This window comes from Echiichthys vipera (genome assembly GCF_963691815.1).
Source record: "Echiichthys vipera genome assembly, chromosome: 8".
NCBI classification, from domain to species: Eukaryota; Metazoa; Chordata; class Actinopteri; order Perciformes; family Trachinidae; genus Echiichthys; species Echiichthys vipera.
In genome coordinates this window covers 12831666-12849852 of record NC_139833.1, presented here as the reverse complement: position 1 = coordinate 12849852, position 18187 = coordinate 12831666, and the positions used below count along the sequence as shown (strand labels likewise).

General features: G+C 39.3%; 1 protein-coding gene across 2 annotated transcripts; it reads right to left on the bottom strand.

Moving 5' to 3' along the window:
• Positions 1–3721: 3721 nt before the first annotated feature.
• On the bottom strand, positions 3722–14975 carry leng8 (leukocyte receptor cluster (LRC) member 8). Of its 2 annotated transcripts, XM_083918711.1 has the most exons (15): positions 14679–14975; positions 13940–14075; positions 12682–12837; positions 12241–12318; positions 11524–11944; positions 10885–11056; positions 10638–10808; positions 9763–10005; positions 9499–9657; positions 9060–9348; positions 8676–8777; positions 8485–8553; positions 8269–8398; positions 7962–8169; positions 3722–7875 (listed from the first exon to the last, which is right to left on the bottom strand). In XM_083918711.1, exons 1-15 carry the CDS (start codon positions 14717–14719, stop codon positions 7713–7715), a joined length of 2538 nt encoding a protein of 845 aa, XP_083774837.1. In that variant the 5' UTR covers positions 14720–14975; the 3' UTR covers positions 3722–7712. The 2 variants fall into 2 exon arrangements, with proteins under 2 accessions (XP_083774837.1, XP_083774838.1); XM_083918712.1 differs by lacking the exon at positions 12241–12318.
• Between the last annotated feature and the right edge of the window lie 3212 nt (positions 14976–18187).

Sequence of the window (18187 nt, the reverse complement as noted above, 5' to 3'; positions counted from 1 at the left end):
TTCTACTGACAAATACTTAGCGCCTGGAAGAGGGTGTTATGTAATATATAGACTTAAAAACCTTTAAAGAAGTATTTGTTTTCGGAATTTAAAGAGTAGGCTATACTGATGCTGGCAAACACGACAGAAGATGGTGAAAAAATACTGTGAGAACGAATTTTGTGAGATTTTTCACGGGTCAAACTGTACAAAACAAAGGATGTATGATGTCAAATGACTTATTTTTGATGAGAATTATTTACTAAATATCTGAGTGCGTGTGTGCGTGTGTGTGTGTGTGTGTGTGTGTGTGTGTGTGTGTGTGTGCGCGTGCGCGTGTGTGTGAGCATATGAGTGAGGTTACTCATCAACATTGTTCAGTTACCCGGTCGACTGAGAGACAGCTGTGACACTGGTATCATTATTATAAACAGCAGAACTAATGCTGGATGAAGTTGGACTTTTCTTTTTTTTTACATATCTACCTCTCATACATATTTAGCTTTTAACACAGCTGTCATTCTTTTCTCTTTTCTGTCCATAAACTCTCCTTTAACAGACTTAAGTGTCTGTTTCCTGTGGCTCTGTATACCTCGCTACCCGGACGCGTATTTTCTCCTCCTCTCACCCGGGGAAGTTGTATTTTTCAGAGCTGCTTTAAACCTTCACACAGTTATAAACATGCACAAATGAGAAGTGCAGGAGGAAGAAGTATTTTTGCTGTTGGCTTTGCTACACCCGACACAGTGGTGGGAGAAGGAATTTTATTTGCTGTCTGTCTTTTATTTATCTGCTGCAAAATGCATTGTTTCCCATCAGTAGCCTTATAGAGGGGCCACTGACCCTGGTGTCAGTCACAGGCTACAGTAAAACCACACTGTAGAAATACTCTGTTTCAAGTAAAAGTCCTGCATTCAAAATGTTACTTAAGTTAAAATGCGTCAGTATTAGCATCAAAATGTACTTAAAGTGCAAAAAGTCAAAGTACTCATTGTGCAGAATGGCTCATTTCAGAATATTAGATTATAATTATTGAGAGGTTAATGTAAATATCACTTTAATGGTGCAGCTGGTAAAGGTGTTGCTGATTTTATTTATTTAATGCTGTGTAGCTTAATCTATAACACTATGTTATTGCATTTGTTGATAATATTTTGTATTAATAATCAGAATCTGTAAAGTAACTAGTAACTAAAGTAATCAAATAAATGTAGTGGAGTGGAAGTATAAAGTAGATTCAAATTGAAACACTCTAATACAATATTTGCTTAAATGTGTTTAGTAACTTTCCACCACTGGCTACACAAACTGAGGATTAACTGCCGCTTCTCACATGTTATAACTGTGTAAGAGTTTACGGATCCTATTCTGTTCAGCTCTTGTCTGATGCTGCCGTATTTCACTCGTTACTGTCCCCTCTCCCTTTATTTGCTCTCTCCTTCCTCACTCTGAACTGTTGAATGACTTTTTTGAACTTGTATCGATCATTTCTTCTCAGCCTACTCTTTGTTTCTATCGCACTCTTCCCTGCTGTGTTTGATGTTTACCTCTAAATAAAACCGTTTTCTCTCTCTTTTTTCCTCTTCTGTCCTTTTATTGATTTGTAACATTTTCCATGCAATCTTTTTTATTTTTAATTGGATCTATCATCCTTCCCCGCGTGTTGCTATACTGCTGAGTAACTCTCTGTCCGCATCATTTACATCAGGTGTCATACAGAAACAGAAGCAGCCTCTGTCCTTCTATTCCCTGCTTGTACCTTGTTTCCTGTTTCTACTTCTTTTCTCATTACAAAGCTTTCTACCTTCTTGCCTCACTTCCTTCTCTTTCTTTACCACTAGAGCTTTTATTTCTCTTCTTCCTTCTGTCTTTCTCTGCACCTCTATAGAAAACACATACATGAACTTAGCCTCAGTATGTTTTCTATGTTATGCTTTTCTTTTAACCTAAATTAACTCATTCATTCTTTAGTAGTGGTACGTGTGGTTGTACCAAGAATATAGATTTTGATTCTCCTTCTTTCTAAGCTTCATCTTTCCTCTCTTTGCTTATGACTTTTCCTTCATTTTGCATGATGCATCATTTTCTTTCATTTCCTCTTCTTCTGCTCCTGAACGGCCTACTGAAGGTCTGGCTTTATTTTCCTGTCATTTAATTCACCTTTTGTTCTTTGCCTGTTAGTGTTTAGTTCTCTCTTTATATAATTCTGAGCTAGTTTTGCTTTTCTCTTCCATCAGTAGTTGTTTTGTTGCTTCATATAGTTCTCTTGCTTTGAAACAGGCTGTTTCATGAAAACGCTTATTTGAAAATGATTAAACTTTGCACTACATGCAGCTGTACAGTGTGGAGTTGTTCAGTGTTTGTCGACACTGTCAGAAAGGTAATAATTCTACTTTGTTGATTATTGAGCTCAGTGTGGGTGGAGGTGTTTTACTGCAGTGTATTATGTTGAGTTTTTTTCTAATATTCTGACACTCATGTATGCAAACGGGGATGGACAAAATATCAGGAACACCTCTCAATACATCGCAGTCCAGTTCAACAGCACTGCAAACTTTAACAGTAACAGTAGTCAACATGTAGAACTTTTGACTTAAATATATTTAATGTGAAAGAAAATGTTGATCTACAGGTACATTAAGTAAAAACAAATAACACTTTGAGGCATTTACTGTATAAGCTTTCATTAGTGGTTTATGCAGAAATGCCTTGGTTCTGTGCAAAGAGTTCAACCTTCAAATTATTTCCCTGCTGTTCTTGTTTCCTATTAGTTTACATTTTCTATTTAACTTAACTGCATGAGCTCAATCTTTGCTCTTCTTAACTTTTAAACCAATTGCATGAAGTTTTACATATTCGTTTATTTATTACTATCATACTTTAAGTCTTTTTATTGTAGTTTAAACTTTTCTTAATGTTTGTCCACCCATCAGGAAACTCAAACTCTTTTCTTTTTTCCACTTCTACATTCAATTCACTTGGATGTTGCCTCATAACTCAAACAGCTGTTTAAAGGAAAACAGGGATACAGCTTCCATGTTAAGTAACATAACTCATCTCTTATTTAGTCTTTCAGAGTCACAGGTGCCTCTCAGTCAACTTTTTACACTTCTCAATAAACTGTCCATGCAAAAACTGACTCGCCAGTTCCATTGTTGTCTCAAACGTGTCCTTTTGTTTTCTCCATTCATGTAAATCTTTTATTGAACCCTTTATTTATACAAGTAATCTGAGACATGAGGTGTCATTCTCAAGAGACCCTGTCAAGTTATAAACAGGACAGACAAAAACAAAATAGGACACAAGTCTTAAAGGTGATAAATGCAAAGTGCCAAAGTTGTATTATAAAACCATCAGGAAGAACAAGAGCAGACACCGACAGACACCCTCTATATTTCTTAAGTTTAAAATCCCCTCTGGGGATCACGCGTGACTGCTTCAGTTCCTGCTGCAGCTTGTAGAAGCAGAGTATGAGCAGGCTTCAAGATTCTGTCCAGAGTAACGAAGCACTGGGAAGGGAGGCTTTGGTATCATTTACTTTGGTAATACTATTTACATGACATGTAAGTGGATAAATAAGTTGGCAGCAGACCAAGGATGCATTTCTAAGTGAAGTTATACCAGCGCAGAAATCTGCACATAGATAACGACGGCCATATTTCTTCACTAGTATAACTTCATTTACAAATCCACGAATCAATTCTCAGTTTTCACTACATGAAGAAAACCTCAACACTGGATGCACTTTATACTTGAAGTTTATTCGATTTTTTCAAAAATATATATACATAATATTTACAAAATGGCAGTTTATCAAGTAGGATCTGTAGCTAGGGAGGAGGCGCTGCAGACAAACCTTCAGCTTCAGTTGTTAGTGAGCCACAACAAACTATTAAAGCATTGCAGTTGCAACACAATACTTACTAGTGAGAGTGACTAATTGCACATGGCAAACGGTCACAAACATACTCGACATGAAAGGAAAAGAATGAGGAGAGAACAAATACTGGTTAGAGATTGGTAGGAGAGAGCAGCATGCAGGGAGAGGAAATAAGAGAAAGTGAGAACGGAGAAAAGACTAATTCAACGTAAATGGCAGGAAATGAACACAGCAGAGGTGGGGGACATGGGAGTTCTTCCAGTAAAAATCAAGGAAGGAGTTACAAAGACTGATGGGAGGTTTACAGTAACATGGGAGCAAAACGGACTGAAAACATGACTCGGGCATCGGAGAAGAAAAGCATCCAAAATTAAAATGTGTATCGTTAGTTGTCTTGCGGTGAAGTTACTACTAAAATAAATAAATACATAAAGAGAGGGGGCATCCTGGGCTGTTTCAATGCTGAAAACCTGAGACATCAGATGTACAGACTTGAACCACGTGTAAACAATCTCATTTCCACCGAACAAAGGCAGCAAACAACTGTCAGTCAGGCTCATTCACATGGGAGGAAACCAAAAGGTCATTTCTTAGCTTGGGAGCACGCGTCAGCACTTTTCAAATAAGAAACTTTGCCTAAGTAAGACTGCAAAAAAGTTACTAAATGCAGTACTGAATTTAGAGGCTAATGTTCTGTATGTCCAGACACATTTGTAGACGAGGGATTCAACTCTCAAAACTACTGCAACTCAAGCAAGTCTGTCTGAGCAAACACCAACCAAAGTATTCTGTCAACTAGAAATAAATAACTAGAAAAAAAAAACCTTAATGACGACAAATCCTCACGAGCAAATAGCAAATTATTATTATTATTATTTTTTTTCTAAAGGAAAAATGCATCTGGACAAACAGAAGACAGCAGTACGTGGTCACTGGATAAATCCTCAAATATTGTTTTTTAAAAAACCAAAAACAAACAAGTAGGTGTTGCACAGAATAACATTTTAAATGTTTGGGTTAGCAGGAAATCACATTTAGCAGCAACATTTTCCATATTTCATTATGAGGCTCCCATGTATTTGATCAGCTGTGAGACTTCAACTTGAGTGGGTCAAACCAAGACTTGAATTGCTCACAATTCTCTCTCTCCGGCTGCCGTCTGGAGGTGGTTCGCCCACTCCTCATCACTCCATGTGCTCCAGCATTGCAGCAGTGCTACGAGCTGAAGAATGAGAGGTCAGGTGGTCGTTGAGAGAAAGGTTTAGGGGTTTAGGGGGAGGGAATGGCAAAGAGGACAGGGGTTCAGGTAAATGAAGGGGGAAGAAAGAAAACATGTTGAGATTGTTGTTCTTACAGAATGTTTGCAGAAATTATAGTCAACAATGAACAGTTTGACAAATTAAAGATGCAGGTTTACAAGAGCCTTTTTGTTTTTGACAGAAATGTGTCCCTTTGTGGAAGGCAGTAACTTAACATTTGTTTGGCAATTTGTTCATCGCAGAGTTTATACCAGCTCTGCATAAAACAATCTGCCAACACTAAAAATGTTTTCAATCTGTACTGGTAGAAACTAGCTTTAGAAAATGATCCACTCACTACATCCACCTATGGTGATAGAGAGCAAACAACCCAATCCACAGCCTTCTGCATTCAAGCTTACATATCCACATAAAATAAAGAGTTTAGCAAAAACCAGGAGAGAAAAAAACAAAACAAAAACACACTTACCCGTGTGTGAACAAAAAACCTAGACTATGCACTAATTGAAAAGAAATCACAGCAATATACAATATTTACAAAAATATACTCTGTAAACAAGTAAATATATAGATTGTACAGCAAGCCTGCATCCACTCATCTTCTGGTCAGTTACACCAGTGTTTAATACCTCAAGCTCAATATTTCTACAGTGGTTATCAATACTGTTCAAATAAAAACAAAAACAAGTGTCAACCTGTGTTTGTACTTAAGCACAATCATTCTAAGGAGGACCCAAATTATAGGATGTGGTATGATACAGTTCTGTTGGTTAAAGGTTACACTCCCTGACATTGGCCGTCAAATCACTACCATTTTATGTGTTTCCATAAATATTTTCCCAATCATCACCTAAAACGGTGCGCTCCAACACATTCAATATTATAATAGGTCCTGAAAAGCACAAAGCTCCTGAAGATAAAGGGACCAAATCCTATCTACTGGAAAAATGTATATAAAAGCACTAGTCTTCACTCAACTTGCACCTCCCTCTTTATTTAATTACTGTCTACATTATTTTGAAACTCATGTTTGGATTAAATACTTAACCATATGACATTCAGACAGCTCAAGTTCATGTGTAGAAACATTTCTGGGATCTTACTAAAGCCACTTTTAGCATTTTAGGATATTGTAAAATTTGTTATAATTCTTTTGTTCAATATCAACCTGCGAAATTTCATAAAAATCTGCTTTGTAGCTCCATAATTCCCTTTTCCTTCTGTCACAAAAAGGCCAATACTGCTGTCCAAAACACAAGACACAAAACATTTAACAGAAGAAATGAGGCGACATCTGTTGTGCCGTCATCCACCTCCTTCCAAAGAAGTCCCTGTCGCTTACCAGCCTTGCAAACACCAGAGCCAGATGTAGCATACAAACCACTCGTTATTCCTTCTTGAAGCAGCAGGTTTCTCGCTGATGCTCCACCTTGCAGCTGTATTAAAGATGGCAGCTTAGCTCTGCTGGTGAGGTTAAGACTGCCAATATGGATGACAGATGGGCTTCGTCACTTTGTTGGCTGCTGCTGTTGATCGGGATCTGCTCAAGTGCAGGTACTGGGAGGGCTTCTACCTGAGATGATGGAAGCAGATTCGATTCCTGCCTCTGGCTGCTTTGATTCTGGAGATAGAGCTCGGCTTCATGGGTACGGAGGAGCGAGATCACCTTGACGACGAACACCTGCCTGTATTCTTTAGCATTTACACAGTCAATGCTCATCAGATTGAGACTTTTTCCCTAAAGCTGGCCAATCACTTCATGACGGTGACTAGGGAATGAATGCAACTTAATCTTATCAGGAACAAGACTTAAGACTTCATCAGTTCATTGATCTCACAGGCCATATGATCGGTGACAAGGAACAGGACGCACAGCCAACTGTAGATAGTTTGAGGAAACCAGGTGCAGGACGGGACATACAAACCACCACCTCTTCTTCTTCTTCTTTAAGACAAACTGCAGGCATCTTCTCACCGCGTTGTCACAGTCTCTGAGCGGTATATAAGGAGACCTGAATCTGTAGGCTTGACTTCAAAAAGGAGTGAGCTGGATGGATGACTTGAGGAGCAGCTTTGTGTATTTCCCTTTTGGTGGACAAGGCTTGAATCTTCAGGTCTTGTAGCTGTTGACTTGAGGAAGGAAAAAACATAACAGAACACTGTTAGCTTTGACATCTGATGGCGGTTACGGAAGAGGAACCATGAGGAGGCCTCCCTGATCTTGTTCTGTGACTTCTTGGCCTCTAAATGCTGAGATCACATGGTAATCCTAAATCTGAACTGTTTGCTCACTTTGCTGGCATTATAAATGTCGTAGATAACTTGGGCATTAGGCTAAACGACAATATATGAGACACTGTGTGCAGACTCCTCGTGTTTAAAATCAGTTCTTATCTGAGTGTTAGACATTAAATCTGAAATCTGAATATTGCAGTATTCTAGCATATATCTTTCTATATGGGTCTTCTATAGTTGTTAGTTTGCCAACTACTCTATCTGAACAGGCTGACGTGTCTGAAGTGCAGTGCATTGTATATGTAAGGATCATTGTTGGCCCCTAAGTGTCTCCCTTCATGCCCCCCACCCCCACCCCTTCAGGAGGCAGCCAAAGCAGCTGTGCTGGTTTTGCAGTCTATCTTTTGAGGGTCACTAGGGTAGAAGGTGACACCTAGCCCAGAAAGAAAAGCCATACAGGAGTCTAAACAAGAGAAGCCCAGATTAGACTGCACATACTGCACCGGCAAGTCGGGCCTGAACCTACGGACAGAGGAAACAGAAATAGGGATTTTGTTAGTAATGAAGGTCAAAAATGGTCAAACGTACGTTTCTGGAACTTGACTTACGTTTTGAATATGGCCCGAAGTGCAATCTTTCTTTCCCTCTCTACAAACTTGTCAATGAGGTATGAAGCCATGCGTGGGGCTTCCTGGTACAGCTTAAAGAAACGGTAGTAGTTTCCTAAGGCCCAGGCAGCGCGGAGTGCAAGGGCATGAGCCACGCACACATCTGCCCGGAGTGCCGGGGTCAAGTACACCAACTCAGTGGTCAGATCTGTGGGGAAGATGAATGGGCAATGATTAAATACGAAGGAAAGGGTGAGAATGTGTGTGATTTGTAATGGCTACTGAAAAGAAAGTAATGTGACCATACCTCCAGAGTTTTTCGTGAAGATGTAATACAGCAATCTATATGCTGTAAACTCTCCAAGGTTCTCTGAGGGATTTTCCTTATACAGGGCCTTCAGCTGGGTCTGGCACTGGTTGAACTCTTCATGGTCCCCCTGAAGACAAAACATTCAGCAAATGTTAAGAGTGTACTGTTATCACTGGTAAGCTACTGAAACACTTAAAAGGAAAGCAGGCTTACCTTTTCCAGAGCAATCCGTGCATGACACTCGTACACTTCTACTGTGAATTCAGTACGAACTCCTTGGACCTGGATAATGTCAGGAAAAAAAACAATTAGCAAACTCAGACGACAACAGAAACCCAGACAGAAGTTAACATTATTAAAAGATAAAGCCATAGACAAATGAAACATTTATGAAAATAACTAACCGTGAGGTCCTGTCGTATGGACTTCATCTGTTCGCAAGCATAGGTGTAGTCCTGGTGGGTTTTCCAGTGGACTTTTGCAGCCTGCAGAGATTTCCTCAGGACCTGGGTCAAAAGAAGATCAAAAACTGATCAAAGGTTGGATCTTGATCTTCTGTGTCACAGAAGGAGACATAAATGTACTCAAAGGTTTCATCATGTCATCCCCTTCTTCTCACTTGTACAATATGCATGGTATAATGTATGCTGAAAGACTGACTTCAAACCTGAACTCATTCATTTAGCATTTCTTAGAGAATAACCAGATTTCTAATAAGCTAAACATCATCTCAGGACTGTAAAATGTACAATAAGAATTAAAAAGCTTGACAGAGGAGTACGACTTACATGAACAGGTCGCACAGTGGAAGGGTCCGGGGCACAGGTGAGCCTCAGATAGGGCTTGGTGGTGTCCTGGCATGTTCCCACAATGGGGCAGTCCTCCCAGCTGAGGCCCTCCTGTGTTCCGTCAGGTAAGTCTAGGGCATTGATGGAGAGAACAAGAGGCTCTGAGCGAAGCTGCTTGTGGAAACGAGCTGCTCTGCTCTGCTTCTTAGCTTCTCTGTTGGGATCATGGAAATCCAGACCAGCGTTGCCACCTTTCCTCTTCTTTCCAACAGCTGAATCGTCCATGTTTCTGTGAGAATAAATTAAAGGTTATTTACAAGCTATCCCCGGACCATGGAGTGGTAAAGTAGTGAGCCTTCCTCAAGAACGGTGATGAGTGAGAATACTTTGAGCCTGTTTAGATGTGACATTTTGAAAAAAAAGACATTTATTTATTTACCGCCTTCCTCTGTTTGCTTTTCCTCCTCTTCCTCGCCCTCTCTCTCCACCTCCACGTCCTCTATCCCTGTCATTACCACGACCGCGTGCACCTCTTCGCCGTGACAGCTGAGGTCGGAGGTCACTGGAGATGCTGCTGTCTGACTGGGAGCCGGAATCACTGGGAGCATAGAGACACAAAACATTTAAAAAAAAAAAAAAAAATGTTTAAATGACATAGAACGCCTAGAGACACCAAAGAAAACGCAAGGAAATGGTTTCTTACCTGCGTCTGTGCCTTTGGCTGCTGCGGTCCCTGTGTCGGCCATGGGACGGAGATGGGGAGCGGGAGGAAGAACGGGAGGAACTAGAAGATGGACTCCTTTGAGAAAATATATTCCTGTAGTGGCCCAATCTGTGTCCAGCACCCCTTCCTCTTGAAGACGCAGATGCTGTACTTCCGCCATGGCTAATTGAGCCTTCTGATGACCTCTGAACAACTTCCCAACGAGACTGTTTGATCTTTAGTCTACAGAGAAATAAAAAATTTCAATAAAATCACAAAGTGTTTTCATCCTGCAGGCAACGTTACCAACAAGTCAAAAGAGTCCAACTATTCAGAGTAAAGAAATGCATCAATCGTTATCGTTACAGTGGAACTCATAGAAAACAAACCACAACTTTCTATTCTACTGAAACCACATCACATTATTAAGGCCCTGATCAGACAGAATGTGAGGAATACCACACTGCCTATTTGTTGAAGACACCTGACCAGACAGAGCAGATGCCAGTTGTGTCTTTTTGTTTGTTGCCAGACAACCACGCAGTCCTCTGCGAACATTTTTTTTTGGCTGTGAAGTTAGTTGACATTGTCCACTTTCTCGTTGCGAGTTGAATGTTTTTCAGCTCGAGGTGTTTAGGGTGCTCTTGCAAATATGCAAGGCGCATAGAGTGGAAAACGTGAGATGCTCAGCAACGTAAAAAGCAGCAACAACAATTCACTCTCGTTGAAAACGATAAAAAGTCACTCCAGTCTGCTAAAATATGCTCTGTCTGTTCGGGACCTACTGATCGTGTGCAGTATTTTTAAGAAATTTCAAATCTTAGATAACAATTAACAAATACACCAGGCAAACAAAAATCTACTACTAAACTCACTCTGGTAATGGCTCACGGGACCAATCAATGGTGTACGCAGAACCATCCTTCAGCCGATCCTGCAGAACATCCTTCAGCACCTTCTCTGTACGATCTTTATCTTCCTCTGTCTCACAGGCTGTAAAACAGCGCTGCACGTATTCCTTCATGGCTTGGGGCCAGTCCTGGGGTCTGGAGAGAAAACATTTCAAGTGAACATATTATACAATGAATCTGTCTTTTTTAATTTGTAAAGACCAGGTCTCACCGTGTCTGAGCACCTCCAGGGGAAGCACTGGCACCAACGGGGGAAGAATCAGTTGGATTCAATCCTGAGGGCTGCTCGCCTGGAGGGAACGTCTGATTGGACATCGGAGAACATGAAACCTGATAGGGCCTCTTGTGAATATTGAACTTCACAGATGCTATCCCAGGTGCCTCTGTGAGAACAAAACATTTACAATAAACAGATAAAGAAGAAATAAAATGTACTTTCAGTGTAAATATGTACTTTATAAATATATTCGTATGGGTCTCATCTTTTAAACCTTAAGGCCCCTCTCTTACTAAGCTCATCCTTATGAGATGGACTCTTCCTGGTCAATAATCCAACATTAAGCTCTCTGATTGGTATATACAACTGTTGCTAGGTGAAACATCTGCCTATCTGTACTTCTCCTATATTTCTGAGTAAGGGTGTTCCTGATAAATATATGCCCTCTACCTCACTCTTGCAATAACCCTTCTAGTTACCCATACTTTATAGGATATATGAACTTTTTGATCATAATTAGTGGTTTCCTTTATAATATATTTTATATACATGTTAGTTATTGAAACAAGCTTGTAACTGTGAAATTACAAAGTGTTAAACAGGTCAGCTACCTCACAAAAGAGCAACTCTTACGTTTCATGCGGTGCCACAGCTGCTGTCCTTGTTTCTGGTTTTTGTTTTTGTTGGCCTCTCCTCTGCCCAGCCCTGGTACATACTGCCCTGGCTGCTGGGAGGAATTCTGAGAGGACTGATAGGTGTTCTGGGCCTGAAAACCCTGTCCATAGTTAGGCCTTCCCTGGGAATGATTGTAAACTTGCATTTGGTTGGGGTCACCAGGTGGGTATGACATGGAGTTATTGGCACTGTATGCATTTTGTGATGGAGGAGTGGGGTACTGGGAGTTGGGTTGGGGAGGAATAGCTGGGGGTGGAGGAGGAGGGGGTTTCTCTGAGGAGGTTGGGCTCTGGGGCGGCTGGGGAGCAGCAGGGGGAGGGGGCTGTGGTTGAGAGGGGTAGCCTGGGGACTGGTCTTCCATTCCTGGCACTGGAGGAGGCTATGAAAAGAAGAAAAAAAAGCTATTTTAGCAACTTTTTGCCAGAAGCCACAGAAACACCTGGGAAATAAAATGCCTTACACACAGCATATCAATATCACCAAATGCTCATACTACTACTGTCATACCAAATACACACAAAATGAGTTAATCTATACAGGTTATTTGACAGTCACAGATCATGTTCAGTGATTAAGGCATTACTTTCCCAGGTTCTCATAGTTCTAGCTTTTTAAAATCTAAAGGGCCAGTGATTATAGATGTAATTAAGGGGTCATGAACTTATTTGAATGTACCTGTCCGTTAGAGGTAGGAGTTCCAGAGTAAGGCCCTGGGGGTACACCATACTGATTTTGAGGATATGCAGCTCCATACTGGAAATTCAGAGGAACCCATGTTAGCATTGTGGAACCTTTTTCAATTTCAATTTCTCAGAATAAGATGTTATATTGTGAAATACAAGTCTTGCAGCTAATTATAGACCCTTTCACAAAAATATTCCGTAACAGCGCCACAATGAAGGTACCCTGCAACGCTTTGTCACTTCTTCACCCCCCCCCCCCCCCACCCCCTTGGGTCACCTCTTGCATCACTTCTACATGTAGTTCCACCATGCTGTTGTGACTCAACAGTCCCGCAAGGAACAGAGTGAAAGGGGCTAGTGTTGGATGCAGCAGATGCATTTGTATAACATGTAATCATGGCAACATAAGAACAACAATATTTTTTGTACTTACTGGACCCATGGGGTAGTAGTAATTATAAGGGTATGTGTATCCAGGATAATGCTGCTGAGTTTGCTGGTACCATGGATAGTACTGCTGCTGTTGTTGTTGCTGCTGCTGCTGCTGAATGGCAGCAGAGTCAGCCACTGCGGGTTGAAACTGACCGGCCTGAAAAGAAACACGCAGAAATAGACTTGCTATTTAATCCAGAACAGAGAGGAACTCAACAAGAAGGGGCAGTAACGACAACACCACAAGAATATACAAAAATAAATGTTTGTTAAAGTAATTAAAAAGCAAACTATCATGTTTACAGGTATTTCCCAGACTTAAAATCCAAAACGCGTTTGTCATTTCAGATGCTTATTTCTTCTGTATGGTGGTAAAACTGCACAATTTGCAGAACTGTTGATGTAGGGGTACAGTATTAATAAATAAAAGAAGCAATCCATTGGTATTTGTATCTGTTCTTATGCAGATGGCTAATGGGGTCCAATGAAGTCAGGACACGAAAAAAACACATTTCAGTCAATGTGATGCTCGGTGCGACTGAATCAGACATTTGCATTCTCATTACCCCGCCAGGTAAAGTCGAGATAATTTTAGGTTTGCTGTGTATGTGTCAAAGGGGTTATGGACTTCAATCAGTATGTTTACATGCACAAGAGGAACCCGAAAATGGCCTTTCCCCAGTTAAGGGAATATAATCGGATTATTGAAGTTCCCCAAGTATACATAAAAAGGGGACTGAGTGGGAAAATGACAGGAGTAACTCGAACTCAAGTACAGTAGGTGGCGCTCCGCAAACATACAGCTGGTGGGAATGCAGCTTTTTCGCGGTTCTCCTTTATCAAAATCACAACTTTTGGACAGAATTAAAACAGAAAGGGGTCTTCTTGGTTCCTCCCTCGGTTTAAAGTTAACGCTCTATTGTTGTTTTCCCATGTTTTCAGCACAGTTGCATCCTGGTTTATTCTATTCCTGGGTCAAAATCCAGTACCGTGGAGTGGGACAGGGGAGTTATAATCCACAGAGCATGCGCAGACGCAAACCCCAATAATACTCTGGTTAAACTGTTTACATGCAAGAATAATCAAGGTACTGAAGGAGTTCTCTAGGTCTGTTAACCGAGGTATGAGAACTCAGATTTTACCCAGGTGTTCACATGGTGTTTCAGAAATTGGAGTACGCCCTTAACCCAAATATAATCAGGCTTTTAAACTGCATACAAATGCACCGAATGTCAGGTGTAAAAAAGACAGACACGCACCTCTGCTGTGGCTGTCCGGTTGGCTTGTGCATTCTTTGCAGAGCTCTGACTCTTATTAATCGATGCTAGTGCTTGTCTTGCTTTCTCCCATTCTGGGTTTTCATGAGCCTGGCCATCTCCTGCGCCGCCATAGGACCTGCCATCCACAGAAGAACACAGCAGTTTTAGAAATACATGTGTTTTAAATGGATTAATAACTCATGTATAAGATTAACAGTATTGAGGGTGAGTAACACACAATTGAGTCATCAATTCAAAATGTAGCCCTATCATAACTGTTTATTCCACACACACGTTTGTGTCAGAGGTGAAAAACAACGTTTAAAATATTAGGTTAACTACTAAAGTTAGCAGTGTACTTATCTAACAGCTGCCTTGTCATCTTGGATAAAGCTAAACAGCTACCGTTATCCATGATGCCGTTACCTGTACATCTATATATCGTATAAAGTGAATCATAAGCTAACATTAAACATGTGACGCTTACGTTAAGTTAATGTGTACTAACGTCAAACTATTAACCAGCAAACAGGTTGAACTGTGGACAAAAACAATGGCCTGTACGCAAGTTGACGTTAGGAAAATAATGCTAACACTTGTCAACACCTAAGCGGAGCTAATTATCATGACCTCAATATTACAGTTTTCCATCTCCACGATATCAAACAATAGCGTGTGATTATATGTATTTAATTCCCCATGTGTTGTGGGTCTTCATTAGCCTAAAAGTGTGACCTACCAGTTTGTTGTAGGGGTTGCTTGTGTCGTGTTGGCCGCCATTTCGCCTCAGACTGCTGTTAGCGTTAGGGAGCTAACTGCTAACGCTGGGGCCGTTAACGGCTAACTTGGCTAACGTGCGGTGTCCGTAAACAAAATGAAGTCTGACACGATGAGTAACGGAAAGAAAAGCAGTCAGCCGACCGCGACTCAAGTCACTCTATCCTCACGAGTCAAACTAGCATGTCACCAAGGGTTGAAACTAACAAATCAAGTGAACATTAGCATTTCTTTGCTTCCGTCTTCGTTGAGGATCAACTTCGTCTGGAACAGACTGTGGCGATACAAAATGGCAGATGAGTAAAAGTGGCCAGGTCACGTGAGGTTGTGTGTGTTTTTTTAAATTATTATTATTATTATTAATAATGTTGTATTTAGTTGTTTTATTTTGTCTATTGTTTTTATATTCGACAAAGTTGTATTTTAGGAAGCTTTGTCTTGTGTATTTTAAAATTCTCTAAATAAATAGTTGTTTTGTTTTTTTTAAAGAGACGCTATTTGTGTGTGTGTGTGTGTGTGTGTGTGTGTGTGTGTGTGTGTGTGTGTGTGTGTGTGTGTGTGTGTGTTTTAGTTATTTTATTAAAATGTTAAAAAATTGTGCTTTTTATTCCGAGAGCCCACAGCTTACCAGTATTGGTTTACAGGGAGACCTTTTTTTTTTTTTTTTTTTTTTTATTTGTTGTTGTTTGTATATTTTCTCTAAATATTTTTTTTCAACTTGGTATTCATTAAAAATTAGAAAAAACGACAATAAATCACTTGTTTTAGGTAGATTCAAAAATATACAGAAATATAAAATATGTATACACAAAAACAAACAAGTAGAAAAGCAAAAAGAAAAATTAAAAAAAATAAATAACATCAAACATGCCAGGGGTCATTAAAGAACAGAAAATAGTGACGTTGTTTGATTGTTATTTTTTGCACAGAGTGAATCCTGTCAGGCGAAGCGTACTATGGTACTCCATGGTCACCCCCACCGCCTGTGACGCCCACCACAGGTTTTACCAATCCAAGTGCTCCACATGAAAAAAATGTTAAAATAAGAACCAAATAGTAAAATGAGCAAGCGAAAAATAAATACCAATGTAAATAAAATTAAAAAGACTTAACACAAAATTACAAACATGACACAAAAGCCATTTTAAACAGGTTAATGGTATTAATCTCAATATAATAGTTAGTCAATGTGTTGTCAACAAAAAGATTATTCACTATGATTGACTATATAAGCTAAGATAAGATGAGATAAACTTTAGTGTCTCAGAGGAAATTTCTCATGGGCTTAAAGTTCCAGAGATAATTATCAACAATACAAAGCATGTTTTTACTGTGAAGCACACACAGCTGCAGGATGTGTGTGTGTGTGTGTGTGTGTGTGTGTGTGTGTGTGTGTGTGTGTGTGTGTGTGTGTGTGTGTGTGTGTGTGTGTGTGTGTGTGTGTGTGTGTGTGTGTGTGTGTGTGTGTGTGTGTGTGTGTGTGTGTGTGTGAGAGAGAGAGAGAGAGAGAGAGAGAGAGAGAGAGAGAGAGAGAGAGAGAGAGGGTGAGTGTATTACAGAGGGAGGGAGTCATATCCTGTTCGGCAGTCTCTCCCACACTCGATCCCCCAAATCATTCAAGCCTCTTGGAAGTCTTTATACAAATTATACTGTCAAGTGTTGTAAGGTTCAAAAATGTGCTGCACAGCAATGAACAACATGTCTTTTTCATTTAATAATCCTCTTGGGTACCAAAACAAAACGCCCATAAATCTAATTTATTTCAGTTTTAACTTTTGTATCTTGGACTAGAGAGAGTTGTATTGTCTTTTACTGATATACTATAAAATAAATATACCACAGTGTTGAAGATAACTTCCTTAACGTCCTTTAAAAGATGTGCAGCTTTCAGCCTTAAAATAAAACAAATCAAACACTGTATTTAGTGTGATTTCTAGCCCATTTCTCACAGCGAATGACATCATGTGCCTGCCAAATGAATAATTCGTTCCCATTGTTGGTTTGTCGGCTGCATCATCACACAATTATGTCGAGCATTTGTGACAAGATCTCACAAACAATGACTCACCACACATCCATTGTGTGAATACCTGGTTTGGTCATGCTTCTGTTTCTTTAACCTATGACAGGAAGCCGGACTATATGGACTACAAATAGCATCTCCTTTCTACTCCTGTTGTTTTCTCCGGTCGTTTTTAAAGAGGATTCCTAACTTATTGGTAGTTTGAGTGAATGAATGAATGCGGGATTAAATATGTGAGTTAATTATGCACCAGTCTGACAAAAATAGGCTGTTGACAGCGAAGCGGTGCAATGTCCACAAGGGTTAACCTCACTGACTGCATTCCATCATGAATTCAGTCAATTTTAAGACAAAACCTTCAGAAATATCTGGTGCACTGGTGACTGTCGCCAGAAAAATGTTTTAACATCTAAGATTAATAAAAAAAAATTAGTAATTTGGTGATATTATTAATTTTAGGGGAATTTATGGTGAACAGTTAAAAATGTAGACGTATTTTGAGCTGATTCCAGAGTTTTAAACAGCATTTTGACATTTAAGTTGGTTAATGAAACAGTAACGCTTTATTTTGGAAAATCCATAAAAAGCTCCTGGAAATAACTGTGTAATAGGTAATAATACAAAATGCAAACCTTAAACAATACATTTAGTTTGAGGTATGTTTAGTGAATATATTTTAAATAGTTTATATTTTCCAATATCATCGATCCTATAACAGGATGTTATGTTATGGATTCTTAAACAACTTTTTTGTCATTTATTCTTGATTATCTATCTATCTATCTATCTATCTATCTATCTATCTATCTATCTATCTATCTATCTATCTATCTATCTATCTATCTATCTATCTATCTATCCATCCCTCTATCTATTTTCTTATTTTTATTTTTAAATTTTCTTTAAAAAAAGAAATATAGAACAATAGAGGATATTGCTAGCATTTCCCTTTAAATAGAGCGTGCAGATATGCTTGCATATAACTGAACATCTAATTTAATAAATTCAATTAAAACAAAATAAAATAAACATTTTAGTAAATCACTTGTTGATATTAACTTTGACTCAAGATCTCAGTATTTCTATCCAGACTACAGTCCTATTATTTCATACAGACATAAAATTAAAGTTGACATTATTATCATTTTAGACCTTTTAACTGGATATTCAAGCCCTCATTCATATCAACTTTCTCCCCCAGTTGAACATTCACTGATTTCTTTCAGCAAATAGAAAAAGGAAACAGCATATTTGACTTTACCAACACAAAAAAAAAGACAATAACATGTTAAAATAGCATAAAATAAAAGCAAACCAAGTAAATAAATAAATAAAATATAGATCAATGTATCCAGTAAAGTCACAAATAAAGCAAATACACTTCCACGGACCCACATCCTGTTGCTTAATTAATAAAATGTGTTGATTTTCACAGCGTGTGGTGAAGC